The sequence below is a fragment of the Mastigoproctus giganteus genome, chromosome 3 (assembly GCF_048544385.1).
Source record: "Mastigoproctus giganteus isolate SK-2022 chromosome 3, ASM4854438v1, whole genome shotgun sequence".
Lineage (NCBI taxonomy): Eukaryota > Metazoa > Arthropoda > Arachnida > Uropygi > Thelyphonidae > Mastigoproctus > Mastigoproctus giganteus.
This window is the reverse complement of record NC_143577.1, coordinates 15,069,587-15,094,455: the sequence shown is the minus strand read 5'-3', so window position 1 is coordinate 15,094,455 and position 24,869 is coordinate 15,069,587. Positions and strand designations below refer to the sequence as shown.

The 24,869-nt window shown below is 36.6% G+C and overlaps 1 protein-coding gene across 5 annotated transcripts in view; it reads right to left on the bottom strand.

The window, feature by feature from the left end:
- LOC150087731 (dynamin-like) overlaps positions 1-24,869 on the bottom strand; it is a 465,630-nt gene that overhangs the window by 82,263 nt on the left and 358,498 nt on the right. For all 5 annotated transcript variants that reach the window (XR_016546724.1, XR_016546723.1, XM_090369182.1 and 2 more), the window contains 3 exons: positions 24,562-24,671; positions 8,944-9,229; positions 1,863-1,919 (listed from right to left, as the gene is read on the bottom strand). Coding sequence is in view for 3 of the 5 variants with exons in the window: in XM_090369182.1 (XP_090225308.1) it covers positions 1,863-1,919; positions 8,944-9,229; positions 24,562-24,671 (453 nt within the window). In the remaining 2 variants the exon portion in view is untranslated. The remainder of the gene's footprint in view (positions 1-1,862; positions 1,920-8,943; positions 9,230-24,561; positions 24,672-24,869) is intronic.

Sequence of the window (24,869 nt, the reverse complement as noted above, 5' to 3'; positions counted from 1 at the left end):
ACACAGGAATTCCAATTGCCCTTTGCTCTTCAACCCATACCTTCAATTCCCTCTCTAAATCAGGCCATTTTGCTGACTTGCCTCTCATGGCCTTCTTCTGCCGTGGCGTTTTCAGTAGGGTTTCTTCTTCCTGTAGCCAGTCTCGGATTGTTTTCTCAGTTGGAGGAGGACCAAACTTACGTTCAACAGCACGATTTCCATTCAATTTTGCAAACTGGATAAGGCCTTGAATGGGTTGAGCACGCTGAATTCTGATGGGATCCTTCCACTTGTTCAGATTACGAACCTAAGGGGCCATAAATTCAAATTAAGAAAAGACAGATGTAGAATAGATGTGCGGAAATTTGCCTTTAGCCAGCGGGTGGTTAACTGCTGGAACAAACTTCCATCTGATGTTGTGGAAGTTGACAGGTTAAATAAATTTAAGGAGAAACTGGACAGGCATTTGGAGGGAATGGTGTGATTTTTTTTTTTTTTTTTTTTTGGCTGATGCTGCATAAGCTCATACACTTGCTTTCTTGCATCACATGCCACTACTACTACTACTTTTAACTTGAATTCAGCACTGTACGAAAATCTTTTCTGAGCCATTTCTGGGAAGAACGTGGCAAAACGTAACCTAATATATCGGTAACAAGTGCGAAACAATGAGCGCAAAGAAAACAAGCGCGAAAAAAGCGGGAAATGCAAGTAAAAGTTTAGACCCCAAATTTTTCGAAAAAGGGTGCGTTTTATACATAGGGAAATACGGTATAGGTCTAATGACTCGAATGAGTATAATGAACAATTGTACAGAGAAATAGAGTGCGCTACTAAATCAGAATGTCTTATAATGGGGGATTTTAACTTCCCAGAGTCCTCAAAATCAGTAAAGAGATTATGACATATTTAAAAGGGGTTCATAAAAGTTGTTAAGACGTGCAACTGTTAAATAAAAAATTCTGTAATAAATAGTGAATAAAATCCTTGAAATAATACTGCTTATGAGGTTCAAGTACTTCAAAAATTACAGAAAGAGGATTACCATGCAAGGGTAAATTTCTATTGGCAACTCAAATCAGAAATCACAAATTCCTCTGGGTTTATTGGTGAGCTAGCATTTTTTGAAGAAACAACTTTCCAAATTTAGAAAAGTCAACTGCTACAGTTAATATTTCATTCTGAGGAAAGAGAAACCTCATGAAGTCTGGCAATTCAAAAAGACTACAGAAATTAATGTTTGGTGCACTCTTAAGTCACATGACGTTGGTCTTTAAACAAAGCAAAAAAAAAAAAAAAAAAGCCAAACTGAGCACGCTTTACAATTTTGAAGAATTTCTTAATTCCTAAACTACAATAGTTAAATCTTTAATTAAACTTTCTTCCAGCAAGGCTAGTTTTTTTTTTTTTTTTTTTTTCACATATTATATGAAATTACACCACGCTTTGAAAGTACAATAGTTATCAAATTAATTGCTTTCACATTTCCTATGCTCAATAAACTAGTTTTTCATGTGGATACACCAGAAGTGTAATTTACATATTAAACCCACTAAGAACTAGAATGACAAATGCAATTTTCAAGGTTACCCAGCAACAACTGGAAGATTTTAATGATCTGATAAATTGAAAAACAGATGATGCATCACAAAAGATGATGATTATGTTGAACCCTACAAATGTGTATTATATAATTGTGTTAAATCATTCTGTCCTGTGCTATTTAATGATTGTTTTTTACAATGGGTAGATTAAATATGAGCAAGAACTTTATAAAGAACCCCTCCCCATATCATAAAATTATTAAGGCAGAATAAGCTTCAGGAAATAATATTAAAAATGAATTAAAACTTCGTAACAACTCAGTCGTATAACGAATTTACCTGATCACAAGCAGCATACAGATTTGCTAACAGTTCAGAATAAATGAAATCCTTTGTCTGAAAGAGATAAAAAAAAAAAAAAAAAAAGTTAAGCTAGAACATTTTATATTGCTGATATCCTAAACAAGTGTCTAAGATTTAATGGCAATGGATTAAAGTGGTAAATGATGCTTTCTTGCAACATCTGCCACTAATACTACTATTAAGTGTTTAGGAATTTAGATCAAATTACTTAAAACATCTACAAAGTTTGAAGTATTATAATATAGCTTAAATTTTATTTTTGGTATACAGTATATGAAATTGCACTGTAAAATAACTAAAATAATGGCAATTTATTTTTGGTATACAGTATATGAAATTGCACTGTAAAATAACTAAAATAATGGCAATTTATTTTTGGTATACAGTATATGAAATTGCACTGTAAAATAACTAAAATAATGGAAATTGAAGTATTTTAAAAATAAAACACAAATCACAGATGACACTGAAATAAACATCACAAAGGCTACTACAGGGATAAGCATTTTCTAAGCTTTAAGATACCAAACTTGCATTCAAAAAATTAAATGGAAATTCATTACAACTCATAATACAAACTGACCTGGTTTAAATTTCTCTGATGTAATTGCGCAAGTTCCTAGATCAGCAGTACTCAGATGTTAGTGAGATAAGGACTCCATTTTCATTTGAAAATATTTCATAAGCCCTCAAGCTTAACAATTTCATTTATGTTTTAAAAAATAAAAAAAGAGGTACACCATTATGAATTAGAGGTTTTCATAACTTATTCATATAATTTTAATTTTACAAAAACTGTTTCACTGCTGTAAATTCTTTTTTAAATATTTAGACAAACTCATGAACCACCCTAACAACAACAAAGTATTTTCGAGGGTTTTGTAATACCAATGAAAGATTTTATGGTTATATGCTATTGCAAGCTTTGTGATAAAAAAAAATCAAACTACTTAAATAAAACTCTTTTTTATTACTGTCTCATGAGCAAAGTAATTTCAGATTTACAGTTTTTATTAACTTTCAAATCAAGTAGTTTTCAAACTTTTTTTTTTCCCTTCTATAACATCCCTTCCTTTTAATAAACCCCAATAATTAAATTTCACATCTGGATTAATTACTGCTGTTTTCTGGATGTAAAATTAAAATAAATTATAAAATGTGAATTTTATATACAAAATTAGAGAAAAACTTTATTATTTATTAATTATTTTCATTTAAAAATATAATGTGAACTTTAAAAAGTTCATATTAAATTATTTTTTAAAATTTCTTAATATGATTATATTTATCTTGTCATTTGGTTCTATTCAGTACATATTTTTTAAAATATCATTACTACATGTTTCAGTCAAAAATCAGGTATTCCAAAATTAAAATATGGTTCTTATTTCATTAGGACAGCTTCACCATCTGGACACTGCTAATGAAATTGGAAACCCTGTGATAATGCACCCAATGTTTCCTTCAAATAGTAAAGGGCAAAGACACCACTCAAGTAAGCCAAAACAAATGTATTTTTCTCTACAGAAGTTTTATAGATCTGAGTTTTTCTCAAGGGCGAATGCAGAGAAGGCAAAAATAAAACCCACTGTATATGTCTGATTTAACAGGTTGATTGTCTTTCTTACATCCTATGCAACTAGACTGGGGGGGGGGATGTTTCAGTAAATACCTCCCTGCTCAAGCAAATTTCCGGTGCGATTTTTGTCAAAGGTTTTTTATAAAAGTTTTGTTCTTTCTGTTTGTGGAGATTCAGTTTCAGCAGATGTTGATTCATAACATCCACCTTATCCAGTGGGGTCATGTAGAGGCAGCTCATGTAATTATATCATTATCTCTGTTCCAGGTAGAGAGCAAATCAATTCTGGAGACTTGAAACTTGCTTCTTTCCCTAATGGTAGCCAAGCATTCTGGTCCCTTGACAAAGCTATTGGCTGCAACTTTTGCCCATCTCTGCTCCCACCTCTGTCCAAACCAGATGGTTCTGTTGTCACTTCAGCCAAGGATAAAGCTGACCTGCTAGCATCCCATTTTTCTTCCAACTCATATATTAACGATCTTGGTAAAACACCTCCCACCATTCCCAACACGCTCCATTCAATGCCTCCTGTGGTCTTCCATCAAAAGGATGTCAGAAGGAGTTTTACGAATCTTGATGCTAAGAAAGCTCCAGGTCCCTATAGTATTTCTCCACTTGTTCTCAAAACCTGTGCTCCTGAACTTACTCCTATTCTTACTTTCTTATTCCAAAGGTGTTTTTCCTTCTGCTTGGAAATTTGCTCATATCCAGCCAGTTCCTAAAAAGGGCGACAAATCACTTCCATCCAATTATCATTCCATTACAATTACTTCTACTCTTTCTAAAGTAATGGAGAAATCAATTAACCGCCAACTCTTAAACTGTCTAGAAACCTTCTATCTGATCAATGATCACGAGTATGGATTCTGCCAGTGTCAATCCACTGGTGGTATTCTGGCTTATGTTACCCATTTATGGACAAATTCAATGGAAAGGTTCGGTGAAGCATAAGTAGTTGCTCTTGACAATCTCAAAGGCTTTCGATCACGTTTGGCATAAAGATCTTCTAAACAAGCTTCCATCTTATGGTTTGCCAACTGTTTTTAGTAATTGGTTATCCAGTTTTCTCTCTGAAGGCTCACTGAGGATGATGGTAGATGGCTCTCTGTCTTCTAACTTCTCCACTAATGCCATTGTCCCCCAAGGTTCAGTTCTTTCCCTCACTGTTTTCCTCTTGTATATTAATGACCTTCTTCCATTGACTGGAAATCCTATCCATAGTTTTGCCGATGATAGCACATTGCATTCCAATTTCAATTTTGAGAAACCTTGCCCTGTTCAATCAGCTTCAACTTCTCGAAAATCTGCTATCTATTCCTTAAATGCTGATCTTCAGGTAATTCTCCAGTGGGGCAAAGACAACGTAGTTGATTTCAACCCTTCTAAACTCAGTCTTGTCTTATATCTCGCAAAAAGGATTCTTCTGCTCCTATGCTCATCTTTAGTGACACTCCGATTTCTAGGCAAAATTATAATACTCTTTTGGGGATTACCCTGACTTCTAATCCCTCTTGGCACAAGCACATTACAAATATTGCTTCCTCTGCATCTAAAAAACTTGGTTTTCTCTTTCGCTCTCGGCGTTACTTTTCTTCCAAACAGCTGCTCACTCTGTTTAAATCACAAATCCGCCCTGCCATGGAATATTGTTCCCACATCTGGGGTGGTGCCCCCAAAACCTCTCTCAGGCTTCTTGATTCCATTCAGAAGAGGGCAGTTAGGTTAATTAATGATTCATCTATAACAGAGTCTCTCCACTCGCTGTCTCATAGACGTATTGTTTCTGCTGCATGCCTCTTCTGCAGATACTTCCATGGACACTGTTCTTCTGAATTGGCTTCTATAATTCCTGCTCTCTCTTTCAAAACAGTCCGAACACGTGCCGCCACCAGCCAACATCCATTTACTGTCCAACTTCAAACTCACAGAACCAACTCTTCATCCTCCTCGTTTATTCATTCAACTGCCGTTTTCTGGAACAACCTTCCTTCATACGTATTTCCTGAAAATTACAGTCTACAGAAGTTCAAGTCCAATGTCAACAAATATCTTCTTTCTTCTTCTCAACCTCCAACCCAAGCACGGTACTAAGTACTATAGGTTCTAATACCTCTCGTGTTTGGGGTTTACATTAAAAAAAAAAAAAAAAAAAAAAAAAAAATTCTGGAGTTAACAACCATAAAACAATAAAAAGAATTTTTTCAGTTTTCAGTTTATTGGGCTTTATTGCATTTGCGATAATACCGATAGCTGGAATTCTGTGTGCTTTTATGGTGAAATGTGTTTCCCCTTCACTGAAATCTGAACTATGTAAACATTTTACTCCATATCTTACTTTTCCATGTCGTGTTATTTCCAACACGACTGTGTTTTAAATTTTACTACCAAAAAATGTCATTGAACAATAAGAGAGTGACTTGGGTGTAAAAGATAAGTTATGAATTATAGAAATATACAATAAATTAAACTTAAGCAATATGTCTCAAAGAGAAGTAGAAGTAAAATTAGGAGTTCCTCAGTCAACTTTATCAAAATTATTAAAATCATGTCACGCATTAAATACTAATGCGATTAGTGAAACCAGGAAAAGGAAGCGTGAAGGGAAATGCCAAACAGTAGATGGAGCTCTGTTCGTTTCATTCAGACAGGCCAGCTCATTTAATGCACCAATCAACTGTAGCATTCTTCTTCAAAAAGCTAATCATTTTTCCGAAAAGCTACATGAAAAGTTTAAAGCGATGGACGGACGGCTGACAATATGGAAGTAGAGGCATAATATTGTTTAGAAAAAACTTCACGGAGGAAAAACAGGGTTCAGATGGTTCTGCAGCTGACACCTGTTTGAAAATCTCTTGGCAAACTGTGTTAAGCACTTATAATCCTGTAGACATTTTTAATACAGATGAAACAGGGTTGTACTACAGGGCTACCCCAGACCATTACATTATTTTTAAAAATTCCTCTGCATCTGCAGGAAAGAAGATCAAGGACAGGATTAGTTCTTTTAACATGCAACGTGATGGGAACAATGAAGATGAACCCTTTAATTACAGGCAAGAGTAAATCGCCCAGATGTTTTAAAGGAGTAAAACAGCTGCCTGTTGAATATGCCAATAACACCAATGCTTGGATGACGGCTTCTTTATTTGAAGATTATCTTCGTAAATGAGATTTGCAATTGGATAAGAAAACAAAAAAATTGCATTGGTTTTTGACAACTGCCCAGCTCATCCAAAGTTGACTTTCAAAAATACTGAATTAGTTTTTCTACCTTCGAACGCCAGTCACTCATTCAACCTCGCGACCAGGGAATAATAAAAACCTTTAAGACCTTTTATAGATTGGATATGAGACGAAGAATCATCCAGTCCATAAATGAAGGTTTGGGAACATCATTCGATATGACAAGTGCCTGGAATGAAGTTTCCAAAACCTGCACTAGCAGCTGTTTCAAAAAATGTGGATTAATTATTCATGATGGTCATCTAAGTCACAATACTGATCCCGTTGAAAAGCCTTAAGACGGGGGTGAACAGGAATTTAATGATTGGGTGGACATAGGTGGTGATCTACAAGTTACTACAGCTTTAACAGATGAAGAAATTGCCTAGTCTGCTACTGATAATTTTGCCAAGGTGGAGGAAGAATATAAAGATGAACCCGAACGAATTTCAGTTACAAAATGGCAAGCTCGTGAAGCTATATCCGTCCTGAGGAGAGCATTAGAAGAAACTGGTGCAATTGATGGTGAATATAGGCTGTTATACAATATTGAAAAATCTATAAATATACTTTGTAGTGATAATTTAAAGCAATCTAAAATAAGTAACTTTTTAAATTATAATTATATTACAAAGTGTTATGTTTAATTAATATGTATATTAATTATGTTAAGTATAAATTTATTTTTATTTTGCTAACCTGTGGATAATATTCTTTAAATGATGAAAATTCTTTAAATTTTCATCATTTAACACGCTGAATGCCAACTACGAGGTAATTCGTACTTGGTGATCTGGCCCTGGATGTCAACTTCGAGTTAACTCAGACTGGTATGACTTGCCTTTCAGGCACAGCTACGAGTATATTCGTAGCAAATATGTGCAACTGATGGATAGTTGGCTTCTAGGATAAGAATGAAAAATCAACCACGGCATCAGAAAACAGAATTTATTCACAAAAAGAAATATTTTCTTCACACAAAGAGCTAGCTTCTCTTAGCGCACTGGACAATAATAGGGTGTTCCGTGGCATTTTTTATTTCTCGTACATAGTTGACATGGCTTAGTCAGGCATGGTTTTTTTTCAGTTGGTGGTATAGCCAACTGAAATTTAGTTCTAAGTAATGAATTTTACGTTCAGACCTAATCTTCTTTGGAATGTGTAGAATTTTTTCTCCAATCAAAGATTCAATGTAACTTTTCCGTCAAATTACAGGTTCCACCATAAAATGACTGAAATTCAGAGAAAACCATAACTTGATGGAAAAGGGTGTATGTGTTATACATATATATTTCTATAATATGTAATGCAGTTTTTTCGAACATCTGATGGTTTTTCTTAGCACTGAATAATATGAGAGCATTTGATCCGATCGATCTATGAACCAGAACCATACGACTCGTCAAAAAGCTCTTCAAATTCCGAGTCACTCATATTAGCATAGAGCTCATGCTCTTCTTCGGTCAGTAGTCTCTTCTTATCCATGTTTTAGATTCTTTTTAGTACGTAACAAAGTACTAAATACAACGTAGACGGCAAAGTCTGTGTCACTGCAGTAGTTTTACACACAGCACAGATTCATATACAGAGAATTCTGCAAGTTACAACATGCCTGATTTAATCGAGTTAACTCATAGTTAGCTGCCACGAAGAATTTTCTATTACATACGCCAACTACGAGATAATTCACGAGGCTTTTTTTACAACAATAAGCTTTTTTTTATGAGTTTTGGTGATGAATATATATTATAATTTGGGTTTTGAATAATTTAACATGCCTAACTCAAATTGTTGTCAGAGACCAGTTTACCGAAATAAGCCTTGGCAGTCAACATGTTAATTGGAAATAAATGTTTGATAAAAAATGTGTAAATTTGTGCTTTATATCTTAATGTTTAAAGCTTGTGGATAATATTCTTCGATTTTTGCTTAATAGAATCACCATTTATTGGAATAAAAATTAAATTTGCAAACGTCATCACTATAGCTTACTGTATATATGCATATACACTTATATTACAAGTATTTTGTTCTAATGGGGCCTAATAAATGTAAAACATTTATTAGGCCCCATTATTATTTAATGAAATTACCTTATAAAATAATAAAATGTGATATGAAATGATCTGCTGAAATGATAAATATAAACTGATAAACAATTTTTGGAATTAACTCTAGGTTTAATAGTAATGAAACACACACATGCATGCACGCACACTTTAAAATTATGAGAAGAACAGTAGCAGAGGTACATACATTATTAATGGTAAGATGCATGATAATCTTCGGCACAAGATCTCGGAATGTTTTGGTCACGATCTTCATGTATGATTCTACAAGGTTGCGTATTGTTTCCACTTGCCGCTCAAGCTGAGGATCTACTGATGCAGAACACTCTTGGCCTTCAGACTCACCATTTACAGCATCACTCTGTGTCCTTTCAGGATAAACTCCTGCACGAAGGAATGAGGCTTTCCAGCTATCTACTTCTTCCTGGCCTTCACATGACAGTTCCAGCTGCTTGTAATCTTTGTACACATTTCTTGAGGGAGTGAAGGAAGAAGAGAAAACAGCAAAACATTTAATATTTGCATAAAGATATTCAGAATTAAATGCATACTTAAACTGTATTAATTATGCATTTAATGACAAGCTTAATTCTTACTACAGTAAGAATTAATTAAGAACATGGCACTGAGAATGATGCCTTGAGGAACTCCTGCTTTTTTGTATTGTGGGAAAGTGTATTGTGAAACTGAACTTGAAAGTATCTATTATTTAAGTTCTAGAAGATGGACTCATGGGCCCAAGGTATGCAGATCTTGAATGATTCTGAGTCATCAAATAGTATCAGGCTTTTTCAACATCAAAGCAAATCATAACTGCATGATATACTCTGATGTTAACCGAAGAAAGGCATTTTGAACATTTATTTCCACTTTAACCAAGAGATTAAGTGCGGACCTATTTTTACAAAAACCACAATAATTTCTGCTCAATAAATAGTGTGCTTCAAGGAATCACATAAACTGAAAGTTGATTATCGTTTCTTGAGTTTATCCTAGACCTACAGGATGATAGTTTATAAGGACTGGTATGATCCTTTCCTGGTTTTCGAAAGGCCAAAACAATAGTACAGTAACAACTGTCAAGAGTTTTCTAAAATATTCTATTATATAGCTGTAATAACATAGAAAGTGAGTCTACACTTAGGTTTTCAACCATGGAATAATAAGATTCAACCACGACCTAGGAAACTGTTTCTTGAATGAGTAAGAGCAAGTCAGTTTGAATATGGTTAAAGGTTGATTATATGAAAGATTGTAGGTCAAGATGAAATTTAATTTGTATTTCTCTGTTTGTACTTTAAAAGTTTTAAATGGAAGTTCATAACTGGAAAGATACCCTAAGGTATTGGTATTGCTGGCAGGTAGATTCAGAAATTTCTTGCCTTTTTCAGTGTAGCAGTGGTTGATTGCCAGGGTATTTGCCACTAAGTTTCCTGATTTCATTAATTAATTAATTGTAATGTACTCAGCCTGTGCTTCATTTTACTTTTACATCTTATGTTCTTGTTTATATTCTAGCATAACCACCAGGTTAGAGGAGTTTAAAATAATCATAAATATAATGGTTAACCATATTTAGCAGTGACACAGGCTTGAACCAGAATCTGTTCAAAGATTGTGTGTGCTGCAGCATTCTCACTCCTCACCACTTGGCTACATCTGAGCATTAGCTCTTGCTTTCTTAGAATGTATTCAGGAAGGGGAATTCCAAAGGTGAAGTAAATTCTGGCAGTGAGCTAGATGATTTTGTAATCATCTGGCTCACTGATTTTGTAATCACAGAAAGGAAAGTTGAGGAGAAATTGTTGAGGATAAACATAAAAAAGGCACCAGGGGTGGATGGGATCTATCCAGTTATATTGAAGGAGGCAGCAAAGGAAGTAAGCAAACCCTTAGCCATAATTATGAGAGCTTCTCTGGACTCAGGGGAGGTACCCATACAATGGAGATGTGCAAATGTGACCCCACTTCACAAAGGAGGATCAAAGGCTGACACAAGTAATTATAGACCTATGAGTTTAACTTCTGTTCCAGGAAAATTAATGGAGGCACTGGCTAAAGAAGCACTGCAGGATCATCTAGACAAGACTTCAGTTATAGCTCGGACACAGCATGGTTTTGTTAAGGGACAGTCTTGCCTGACCAATTTGATTGGATACTATGATGCAGTCACAAAAGAACTGGATGCAGGGAATAACTTTGATATTATATATTTGGATCTTAGAAAGGCTTTTGATACTCTTGCACATGGAAGACTGCTGCACAAATTGGAGCAGTGTGGCATTGGAGGCAAATTGCTGCTGTGGATAAAGGGGTGGTTGAGGGGGAGAAGACAGAGAGTGGTAATCAATGGACACTGCTCATCGTGAACTAATGTTATTAGTGGAGTCCCTCAGGGTTCAGTAAGGCGCCTCCGTAGCCAGGTGGGAAGGAGCAGCAGTGTGTAGCATACGCTTCTTGATTAGACCGGGGTTCGAGCCCGTCACCACCAAATACGGAGGATGCGGAAAGGTCAGAGAATGACCACCGCATATTCCCGGAGCAATATGGCCTTAGTTGCTAATGCTCCTAAAAAAAAAAACCAAATAACAATAACAAATAACAATAACAGGGTTCAGTGTTGGGTCCATTATTGTTTTCTGTATTTATAAATGATATTGATGATGGTATATCCAACTTAATGTCCAAGTTTGCAGATGATACAAAGGTTGGCAGGGTTGTTAAGGACATTAATGACAGTATGCTGCTGCAACAGGATCTAGAAACGCTGAGCAGATGGGCTGAGAGGTGGCAAATGAAGTTTAACATTGACAAATGTAAAGTATACATATGAGAAACAGCATCCCCAGAGCAACGTATCGACTCTGTGGTACTACACTGACAGTGGTAGAGAATGAAAAGGACCTGGGGGTAATTGTACAGGCAGATATGAAGTTCTCTGAGCAGTGCAGACGGGCTGCAAGAGTAGCTCATGGTGTATTGTCAATGATATACAGGAATTTTTCTAGCAGGGATAAGGAGGTGATTATTCCCTTGTATAAGGCAATGGTCAGGCCACACCTTGAGTACTGTATACAGATCTGGAGGCCTCATTTCAAGAAGGATGTAGAGCTGCTGGAACAAGTACAGAGAAGGGCAACAAGATTAGTGAATGGAACAAAGGGTTGCTCTTATGAAGAAAGGCTTAAGTTTTGCAAATTACAGTGTCTGGAGACTAGGCACCAGCGAGGTGATCTGATAGAGGTGTATAAAGCCTTGAATGGTTTGAGCATGCTCAATGCCGATGGGATTCTTCCTCTTGCTCAGAATAATCACCTGAGAAGGCATAAATTCAGATTTAAGAAAGACAGATGTAGGATAGATGTGCGGAAATTTGCCTTTAGCCAGCGGGTAGTTGGTTGGTGGAACAGACTTCCATCCCTTATTGTGGAAGTTGATAGCCTAAATAAATTTAAGGCTCAGCTGGACAGGTATTTCGAACGAACAGAGGGGTGAAATGGAAGTGTGGTTTTTTTGGCTAATGCTGCATAAGCTTGCTTTCTTGCATCATATGCCTCTACTAATACTAATGCTTGTACAATTGTACAGATGACCTCAGTGTTTAGTTTACTAAACTCTTTTAAAGGGTTAAGTATTTAAAGGGTTAAGTATTTAATTTTAGCCGACCAAGATACATATACAAATGACAGCAACTACAACATTACAAAACTTAAAAATAAACTTGACACAATTCTCAGAAAACTCAGACAGAACAAAGAAATCAACCTCTTTACATTACAACAGATAGGTATTCGCAACAACATTCTGCCCCACATGTTCGGAATAACCAAGTTACACAAACCTGGCCACCCACTAAGACCTATCGTATCTTTTAGTAGATCAGCTTTTGCTAATTTATCCACCTTCCTTGTCAAAATTATATCCCCACTCACTCGATTCTCTACATTCAAAATTAATAATACCAACCAAGCATTCCAAAAAATCAGCATCACCACCATATCCGATGAAGTCGTATTAGCTTCTTTTGACGTCATATCCCTATACACTAATGTGCATATCCCCTTCACCCTACAAACATTACGCGTACTTCTAACAGCTGATGACACTTTAACAAAATGTACCTCTCTTTCAGTTGACCACATCCTTGAACTTACCACTCTTTTACTAGACGCTAGATATTTTAGATTCAACAATAAAATTTATCGACAAACATTTGGTTTACCAATGGGTTTAGGCATTTCTGTCCCCCTTTTTGAAATTTATCTCGCCACTATTGAAAACCAAATTTTACAACCTTTCCCCTCTGAAATTAAATTATATATCCGCTACGCCGATGATATCCTAATAATAAGCAACAGAACAACCATAGACAATCTTTTTTTAAAATTCAATACAATACATGACAGGCTAAACCTTACTCTCGAAATCGCAATGGACAACCAGATTAATTTTCTTAATCTCACTATTTATACAACAGACACAAATTTAAATACCAAGATTTTCAGAAAAAACACGCACACCGGTAAATATCTACATTTCACTTCACATCATCCCCTTAGTACCAAAAAAGCCATCCTACATAACCAAATCTACAATGCTATCAAATTCAGCTCTTCCCAAAACGATCTACACAATGAACTTCAATACCTTACTGATAAATTCATAGCCAGGAGCTACCCCCCCTCAACTCATCCAACACACAATATCCACCGTTAAAAACAGTATTAATAATCCCACCAGACACAGTCACAAGACAAATACTCGCATAGTTCTCCCTTACCATAGTGAACTCGCAGCACAATTCCGACGTACATTCAAAGATACCGACATCTCCCTCACCTTCTCCATTTACAATAAACTAGGTTCCCTATTTAATTCTTATAAAGATACACACAAATATCCCATCAGTGATCTCAATAATATAATACAGCTCATAAAATGCCAACCAAACTGCGACACCTGTTACATCGGCAGCACTACCACAAAATTCGGTTCCTCCACAACTTCCAATACCTGCGCATACTACCACTTCAACAGTTTCAAGACAAGTCAATCTTGCACTGAGTTAACAACCCATGCTCAAACCCACAACCACACCCCTCTTGTTGACTCTGCCATCACTATTATTAAACTTAGATTGAGCTACAGAATTCTTCAATATGAAGCCCTCACCATCGAATGGTACCGACACCATTCCAATCTCAACATTATTAACGCTAAACTTCCCTTCAACCTTTCGCCGGCTTGGAACGTCTCGTGGCTAAAGTTCCCACGTGTCAAAAAGAGCATCATGGGAGTTTAGATAAACTTTAAATACAACACGCGCTCACTTCTCTTCCATTTGCCAACCGATGACGGTTTATTCAATGAAAGTCCCTCGTAACGACTATTGGCACCACTGGTCTTCTCTCTTTTTTTCATTTACGTCTTTTAACCTCTTTATGACAACCAAGGATTGGAGATCTGCATTTCTACTTCCTTGAGCTCATTTTAAAATCTGTTTAAAATATTTTCACCCCATTCCCTGCCTTAGTTCTTTTTAATGCTTCTTCCAACCTAAATTTAGCCACCATCTACCAAAGAATTTATTGCAGATTTATACAAGGTGAGTACTGTTTTCTAAGCATTTGCTATTCATTTTTTAGTCAGATTTATCACGGTATTCTAGGATTACTATAATTTCACTATTGTATTTAAAGGGTTAATTGAACTAAATACTCAAAAATTTTATTCAGTGCTGATGCTTTGTTTACAATTACTGTAACTTACAGAACTCGTGTTTCCCTTGATAATACTCCTTTGTGCCCATAAGTTATATTATAGACCAAATGACTGTGATGAGCATAAAGAACTATACAGATAAAGAGAGTGGGCTAGCAAATTAAAATGTCTAAAAGCGAGGGATTTTAACTTTCCAGATACTGACTAGACTTTGTTGGTTGGTCACTTCCACAGTAGCAGGAATTTTCGGTATTTATTTGATGACTGTAGATTTGATTTAGGTTTTTATGGCGAAAAAGGCAACTTAGGCCATGATATGCCAAGTCCAAATGACTGTAGAAATACAACAGCATGTTAGAGAGGCAAGAGAAAACAATAGTCTTGATTTGATTATTAGGATTGACTCTTCATGCATTGAGAATTTCCAGATAAAAGAACTACTAGGTAGCACAATCATAATAGAATGAGTGGGAAGAGATTTTGCTTTCATAAAGGTGACTACAATGGTCTTAGACAGTTTTTAATTCTTTTCAATAGGATCAACTGATGATGCTACCAATCAGCAAAATTTAAATGGAAGCATTCACGGAGGTAGTCACAGAAGCTACTAAGCTTCTTATACCAATTAAGAGCTACTGATCAAAGTTTACGCTTAAACGGATGTCATATGAACTGATGAGTCTAGAGACGGAGAAGAAAAGTGGATGGGATGATTATAAATTAGAGGGTAGATGTTTAATTATGAAAGTTTGCTTTTAGCCAGTGGGTGATTGACTGTTGGAACAAACTTTATTGTTCCAACTGCAGTAAGTACATTACAGACATACTATTATAGCTCTAGTCAGAGGCATTACCAGATATTTTCAGGAAGGGTTGGGCAGTAGCACAGCATACATGTAGTTAAACAATGCAATGGAATGCACTGCCTCACACCAGCCAATGGGACTCGAAATGCCTCTGATATTTTTATATCAACCAATAAAATTATTGAGACAGTCCCAAATCAAATTTTGCAAATTTTGGGGCTTCACAAGAGTTTTCTATACCATTAGGGTAGAGATTGGAACAGTGAAATAAATGTATGTTAATGGAAACCGGTGAACTTTTTTTCTAGTGTGACTTTACTGCACTATAGGAGAATATCATGTCTGGCTATTTCACCGCCTTTATATTAGTATTAGCAGTGGCAAATGAAGCAAGAAAGCAAGGTTAGAGAGCATTAGCCCAAAAAAAAAAAAAAACTGCCTACTCCACCATCTCCCCCCTCCAAGAATTCATCTAGTTCTTACATTAATTTATTCAAGCTACCCACTTCCACAACAACAAAGTTTGTTCCAACAATCAACCACCCACTGGCTAAAAGCAAACTTCTGCATATCTGTTGTGCAACCATCCTGCCTCAATTTGAATTTACACCCTCTCATGTGTACAGTCTCAGCAAGAGAAAGAAAGCCATCAACACTGAACGTAATCAATCCATTCAAGGCCTTAAACACCTTAATCAGATCTCCTCGCAGGTGCCTAGAATCCAGATGCTGCAGTTTGCACAACTGTAGCCTTTCTAGATAAGAATGCCCTTTTGTTCCCTTTGTCAATCTTGTTGCCCTTCTCTGCATCCATTCCAGCAGATTTACATTCTTCCTAAAATGAGTCATCCAGATCCAGACCTGTGTATAGTACTCAAGATGTTGCATAATCATGGCCTTGTACAAATAGATAACATCTTATCCCTGCTAGCAAAGTTCTTATATATCATTGACAAAACCCTACAAGCTGTCCTAGCAACCTGTCTGCATTGCTCAGAGAATTTCATATCTTACTGCATAATTATGCTCCCCACACCTGGTATGTTATTCTGGGTTTACTGCTCCCATAAGCAATACCTTGAATTTGTGAATGTTAAATTGCAACTGTCATTTCTCAGGCATCAGCCTAATTTTTATAGATCTTGTTGCAGTAGCTTATTTAATGACTATCATCAACCATCCTGCTAACCTTTGTATCAGCTGTAAACTTAGACATAAGCCTTACATTTATCAATATCATTAATACATATTAAAAACAACAATGGACTCATAACTGATGAATAAATACTATCATTAGTAAATTAACAATTTATTAAAAATTAATTAATCAATCAATAAATATTAAAAACAACAATAGGCCCAGCACTGAACCCTAGAGGACTCCACTAATAACATTATCCCACAACGGCAGTGCCCAATAATAACCACTCTCTGTCTTTTCTCACTCAACTATCCCTGCTTCCATAGCAGTAACTTGCCCTTAATGTCAAGTTGCTGCAATTTTTAAAGTAGTCTTTTAAGTACCCCAGGGGCTCACTTCTGATGAGTATGGGCTTTGGCACACCCAGGGTCCTCAGCTGGATATCATCATTCTTCTCTTTTTTGGTGATTCCCTTCTACTTTTCTCTCTCTCTCTCAATAATTCAGAAATTTTTTTTTTTCCTGGTGCAGCATAAGCCTTGGGCTTCCCTGCACCACAGGGCTAACAATAATAAGTGCAACAATATCAAAGGCCTTCCTGAAATCCAAGTATACGATATCAAAATTATTTTATGTATCCAGTTCCTTTGTTATTGCATCATAGCATCCAATCAGATTGGTCAGACAAGACTGTCCCTTAAAAAATCCATGCTGTGACTGCAGTATAATTGCATTATTGTATATATATATACACTGGTGTTCAAAGAAAGTGCATCACTTCTTAAAATTGTAATTGTCGTCTGAATAACATAAGTATATGGAAATATTTATTACAGATCGCATCAGATAAGATTGACATGTGTAGGTGATGACGTAATTTTGCATCATCTGTTAATTTCAGCTATATAAGCATGTCTGCAAGAGGCAAGAGTTGCAGTCATTTCTTGCTTGTGTCAGGATGGCGAGTTATGTGCAGTTTATGCCACACAGAAAGAGTGCTACTGTTGCTTTATGTGAGAAAGGATGTTCTTCCTGTCATATTGCTTATAGAGTGTCTTGTAATCAGTCGACAGTGTAATCAGTCGATTTCTTTCCAAACTCAAGAATACTAGTTCTGCTGATAGGAAAAAAGGAACTGGACACAAACGAGCCTCTGTGCCAAAACAGGAACAGGTTTTGAAGCGCCTATGCCTTAAAAACCGTAAAGCTTCTTCATATGAGCTGAAAAGAGAATGAGAAGAACATACAGGAGTGGTAGCAAGTGCAGTAACAGTCAGAAGATACCTCTTTAAAAATGGACTTGTAGCCTGTTGTCCTAAGAAGAAGCCCCTCCTCACAAAAAAAAATGAAAAAGGCCCGATTAATTTGGTGTAAGGATCATATCAAATGGACCCCCGAGCAGTGGAAGTCAGTTATTTTCTCTGATGGGAGACAAACGATTTGCCGTAGACATGGTGAAGAATACCATCCAGACTGTATGGTGTCTACAGTGATATTCCCTACCAGCCAAATGTATGGGGGTGCATTTTATATTGTATAGTAGGTCACCTGCAGTTTATAAAAGTTTCCATAAATGCCAATGGATACCTGGCTATATTGGAAGGCAGAGTCCTGCCAACCATTAGAGGCCATTTCAACCTGCCAAGTAACTGCATCTTTTGGGACGAATCTGCTCCTTGTCATCAGGCTTCTGTAGTTACTTTTTGTAGTTACTTTCTGTAGTTACTTTAGCTTCATTTCTGCATTAGAGGTTCAACAGTAATGCATTTACATTTGTTACAGGAGAAAAAACAGTTGGAAGAACGGTCCATTACAACTGTTAGCTGGCTAGGAAACAGCCCGGACCCGAAGCCTATAGAGAACTGTTCGTCTGGAATCTGCAGTTGTCAGAAAGAAACCAAAGACCCTTGGTAAACTTCAGGAAGCCATAATTCGTGTTTGGAACCACAAACTATCAGTTTATTATCTTTAGAAATTGATCTTGTCAATGCCTCAACGGTGTGCTGCTGTCATCAGGGCCAGATGCGGTTCAACTAAATAGTAGTTTGCAGCTGGCGAACTTTTCATTTTGTTTTCCATTTAAAATGATAAAACGAAGCAAATTGTGGGCTTCTGATAACATTTCAGCCATAATTGTCGTGTTTACCAAAACTGTTGTGTAAAGGTTGCAAATGCTCATTTTGGAATATTTTGAGAGCACCTGTCAAATATTACTTAGCTTTGCCTTAACTATTAATAAATATCTATGGTTTATATTTCTGTTTGTGATGCTAGTCATTAATGTAACATACCATCGCAAAAAAGGGTTAGAAATGTGAAATTCCTAGGTGATGCACTTTCTTTGAACACAAGTGTAATTATGTTGAATAGTTAAAATTTTTGTTTCATTAAAAAGAAATGTGTGGTTTTCGTTTATCACATGGAATGCTAGTTCCGAAGCATTCACACGCTATATGCATGGACAGATGCTTCATGTTGCTTGACCCTAACCGGGGTTCGAGCCCATGACCACCAAATACAGAGGATACGGAAAGGTCAGGGTTATGCTATCAAGTTTACATTATACGCTTCACTAATCTTTTATGTTCGTAGAGTTTTAAATTAGTTATAGATTTACTAAAAGTAAACTTCACACGTAAAAACAGAAAAAATATATGCCAAACTGTGATTAGAACCTTTGAGTTCTTATCACAAGTGTGAGTTTAATCTATCACAATTAAAATCCTATTATTCCATTACCATGCACTACACTATTAGTTAAGTGCTACGATATTCATGCCAAATCACTGATAGATAAGCTCTATGAATATTAAGTAACTTACAAAATCTCTAACAAAATTTAAAAATAAGCTAATGAATGTGACTAAAACTATTAAACAATTTATTGAACACAATTTAATATGTTAATTAAGTCAAAACGACAACAAAATTTTCCAAAACTTATTTGTTCTCAAGAGCTTCGTGATTGTTCATTTGCACTTCTTTAACAACTTGAACCAAGTGTCATCTCCCCTAGCTGATAAACACTGGATTACTGTTGCCTAGATGCAGAATCATGCATTTACTAACAACAATAAGGCTTAATTTTCATTGTTAGACACAAAATGCATAATTTATATCAAGATATATTACAGTACCATACCATCACTATTCCTGTCAACAGCCCTGCTCATTTAATAATATAAGCAAATTTTTACATCTAATTTGTAATATCTATAACGATATTAGTGGCCAAGTTAGTCAGTCTCAGTTGAGGGTAGCATGGTTTTTTCTCTCAGCAACTCAGGTTTTTCGTCTAGCAAACAAAAAATCAACCTCAGAACACACAATTTACAGAAAATATACATGGAGCAATATGACCTTAGTCGCTGATACTCCTAAAACCTTACTGCAACAACAATAACTTTAGAAAGAGTGGAAGTAATTGCAATGGGAGGATAACTGTTTCGAGTTAACGGCAAGCTCATGCCCCTATATACTGAGTATGATTACCTAAAATTAATAAAGTGCTAAATAAACTGAACAATTAATAGAATAATTAAACAAACCAAAAATTCTAATTCATTTTTGTTGAACTGTACAAAGGGTACTAGGAAAGTTTTGCAATACAGCTTTGTTTATTTAATTTTTTCAAAGTAATTTCCTCTACATTCAATACACCTCTCCATCCTCCGAAACCAATCTTTAAACCAGTTCTGCCAAGTTTCACTAGGGAGTAAAGCACACTCGTTGTCCCAAGCCCGTAGAAGGTCCTCATCACTGGAAAACCGCCTCCCTTTTAGCTTCATTTTCACATGCGGGAACAGTGCAAAGTCGCAGGGAGCAAGGTCTGGACTGTAGGGAGGGTGCTCGAGAAGTTTCAGTCCTCCATGCTCACTGATTTAAACCCACTAGATTTCTTTTTGTGGGGGCATTTAGTCATTGGTGTATTCGATTCCAGTAGCTGATGTGGAAACTCTCCGCAATTGAATTGTGGCAGGTTGTGAGACAATACAAAACATGCCAGGAATTTGGCATCGTCTTCGCGAGCCCACGAGACATTGATGTGAGGCCTGTATTCATGCAGAAGGTGGACATTTTGAACAATTACTATTAGGTGATGTGAACAGTTAAGTGTAATAGACTGACCTTCAAAACTTGGAAACCAAGCATTTCCAGAACTATGTTGATATAAAATATTTTTATTGTCTACATATGAGGAACTCATTCCTGAAGTTATGCCATGTATTTTCGAGACACCCTGTATATGCACATCGATTTTCTAGTTCTGGAATAATAATAATAATAAAAAGAAAAAAAACAAAAAAAAAAAACACCCTTCTACAAAAGATTATAATATAATTGCTGTTACTAACTAAATTAACATCCAACATAAATTCCTTATTCATTAATTTACAATCACAATAACCGTTTGTTATTGTTATTTGTTGTTATTTAGTTTTTAGGAGCATTAGCAACTAAGGCCATGTTGCTCCGGGAATATGCGGTGGTCATTTCCTGACCTTTCCACATCCTCCGTATTTGGTGGTGACGGGCTCGAACCCCGGTCTGATCAAGAAGCCACAATAACTGTAAGGTTCAGTCAATATAAAGAATTATTTGCATACATCATATGCAGGGTTGTTAAAATTAAAGTATCCCTATGTAGAGGGCTCTGGAACGAGTTCTAAAGCTGGTACTGAGGAGAAATTTGGACAACAGGTACAATGAAGAATGCGCTTGCTACTTATTGGGAAAAAAAATTTGTCACTGTATGGTGCGTAACTATCTTAGTTACGATTATGCAAATAACGTAGGTTACTGCCTCTTCAAAATCATACAGTAATGTTTGCCTGCACTACAGCAGCAATGCCAACAATGTTGTAGGAAGAGGCACTATTAGTGAAGCTGTACTATCAGAACAGCAACAATGCAGCTGCGGCTATCAGAGAATTCCAGCGCCAGAAGTGCATAAGGTGTGAACCTATGACTGATTGTGCTGTCTGCAAAATGATTGCAAAATTTGAAGCGACAGGACATCTTGGTGTTCAGCCATCAACTTATCATCAGCACCTCGACTAACCTCGCTGCCCTCAAAGCCTTCAGCACAGATGCCTTTGCCAGGTGGAAGTCACTGATTGCAAACCATCAACAAACTAACTCCAACTAAACCTCTCTTTCTTTGTTATATATATAAATGCACTATAAGAACATTTTTCCTTCTTCTTCTGTCTTTTATTATATATATTTTCCTCCCTTTTTTCCCATCTTTATCTTTTTTTCACTTTTTTCCCTCTCTTCTTTTTTTTCAATTTTATTTATTTATATTTTTTTTCCAATTTTTATTTTTTATTTATTTTTATTATTATATTTTTATTATAAATACACCACAGGAATTTATTTTATTAAAAAAAAAATTTTTTTTCCCTCCTTTGGAGTGGGCCCCCAGAAGAATCTGGCCCACCTTTTGGCAACATCAGGTGGGTCAGAGTCTCGAATTGAGACACTACAAGCACAATTGGGACTGGCTCATCTTCCCGTGGTGTGGACGAATATCCAGAATCATCTGTCCAGGTGACTGATGCTTCTGGGTAGCCAAGTGGCCAGACACTTGCATCACATGCCACTACTACTACTACAACAATAGTTTGTTCGTTGTTATTTGGTTTTTAGGAGCATTAGCAACTAAGGCCATATTGCTCCGGGATATGCGGTGCATATCCCGGAGCAATATGGCCTTAGTTGCTAATCAAGAAGCGTGTGCTATGCACTGCTGCTCTTTCCCACCTGGCTACAGAGGCGCCAGTGATAACAATAGAACACACACACATAATACATACAAACCTATGTCACACACATAACTGGCCCATTGGTAATGATACTGATACTGTTCTTCACAGAGATACGAGGCAGAGCTGAACCGACATTCTAAGAGCCGCCCTTTATAAAAACACATGTCCATGTTCAACCAGGTAGAGGTCAAAAACAAGTGGACTCCTCTCATGTTGAAGATGTGGCTATAGCTGCTGTGGATTTATCAAGTCAATCTCCATGTGGTAGCGCAAGTGTGCCAGCTGTTTCTCGTGAAGTGGACATGCCGTATTCCACTGTAAGGCTAGTAATGCGTCAGGTGTTGCAGTACTATCCTTACAAGATGCACAGCAGCTAAAGCAAGGCGATGCAAATATTCGTTTCATATACGCACTTCAGTTTCTGGTGCGAATGACAGTGGCTATCGCTTGGCCGTGGAACATCCTTTGGAGTGATGAAGCCCACTTCTGCTTAAATGGACAAGTGAATATGCACAACTGTCGCATTTGGGCAACAGAAAACCCTCGAGTTATCCAAGAGGTCCCGTTGCATTCTCCAACTGACAGTGTGGTGTGGATTTATGGCCACATTCATGATTTGGGCCATATTTTTTTGAACAGGTAACACCGACTGGACCCCACACCTTCTCCATCACTGGACAGCGATATTATGAAATATTGGCAAATTTCACAATACCAGAGCTGCAACAACATGGGTGCCTTCAGGATACCATATTCATGCAAGATGGTGCGTCACCCCACATCCGCCGTTGTGTCCAAAGATTACTAAGGCAAAACTTTACAGATGAATGGGTCACAGTCGTTGTTTCCAGACATCTTGGCCATCCCAATCACCAGACCTCACCTCATGTGACTTCTGGTTGTGGGGCTTTTTGAAGAACCAGATGTACTAGGAAGGATGCCAAACTCTGGTAGATCTGAAGGACAGCATTAGACGTCATGTGCTGGCTATTCCAGTTGACATGTTATGTTCTGCTGTAGAACATGCTGTTCTTTAAATGGAAACTGTTGTTGACAAAATGGAGGACACATTGAACAACTGTAGCACTGTTCAAGTGATTTGTATTGCCACAGAGCCATATAGTAACAAATTTTGTAACTAATTTTTTTTTCCAATAAATGGTGAGCACATTCTTTATTGTACCTGTTGTCCAAATTTCTCTTCAGTACGAGGCTTAGAACTCGCTCCAGAACCCTCTACATACGGATACTTTAATTTTAACAACCCTGTACTTCATCATATACTTGGATTTCAGGAAGGCTATTGATACAGTTTCACATAAAGGACTGATGTATAAACTGGAGCAATGTGGCATTAAGGAAAGTTACTGCTATGAATAAAGGGATGGTTCAATGGACACTGCTCTTTGAGGACTATTATTATCAGTGGAGTCTCCCAGGTTTCAGTACTGGACTTACTGTTATTTTCAATATTTATTAATGATACCAATTAAAGTATATCATGCTTAATGTCCAAGTTTGCAGATGATACAAAGGTTGGCAGGGTGGTTAACAACAGTCATCGGGGTGAACTACTGCAATAAGATCTAAGAAAATTGGGTCAATGAGCTGAGAAATGGCAGTGGAAATTTATGTTGACAGATATCCCAGAGTAACTTATCAACTGTGTGTGATACTACACTCAGGATAGTGGAAAATGAAAAAGACATGGGGATAATTGTGCAGTCAGATATGAAATTCTCTGAGCATTACAGACATGATGCCAGAGCAGCTCATGGGGTTTTGTCATTGATATACAGAATCTTTGCTAGCAGCCCATCGTTAGGCCACACCTTGAGTATTGTATGCAGTTCTGGAGGCCTCACTTTAGGGAGGATGTAGATCTGCTGAAATGGGTGCAGAGAAGGGCAACCAGATTGGTGATGGGAAGAAAAGGGTGCTCTTATCTGGAAAGGCTTCAGTTCTGCAAACTACAGCTTCTAGAGACCAGGCACCTGTGGGGTGATCTGATTGAGATGTTTAAGGCCTTGAATGGATTGATAAGCTGAATGTGGATGGCATTCTTTCTCTTGCTGAGGCTATGTACACAAGGGGACATAAATTTAAGTTGAGGGAAGATGGTTGCAGAACAGATGTGCAGAAGTTTGCCTTCAGCCAGCAGGTGGTTTGAATAAAATTCTTGGAGGGTATGGATGGGAGAAGTGTGTAGTATTTTTTTTTTTTTTTTGGCTGATGCTATATCAGTTCTTTCTTGCATCATTTCCACTAGTACTTATATATATTATACAGAGTTTTATACTGTCTTTCAAACATCATGAATATTAAGGCATTAAAATTAATATTGAATGCCTTAGAAATTAAACATACCTCTGATCAGGATTGAAGAGTGCAAAAGTATGGCGTCGAGACATGAAGCCAGCTTCAACATCTCTGATTTTTAGACCATCCAATGGAAGCATATATTTTTTATCTTTTTCCTAAAAGAAAGAAAAAATGTATTTCTTATTTTATAAAATTAAAATAAATTTGTAAATTAACATTGAGGTACAGTAGCGCCTCTACTGTACTGTATTGAATAAGAAATTATTCAATTTCTATACCATTCGTATTAGCCACATAGTGCAAGGAAGCCCAAGGCTTTGGTGCACTAACCAAAAATAAAATAAATAAATAAT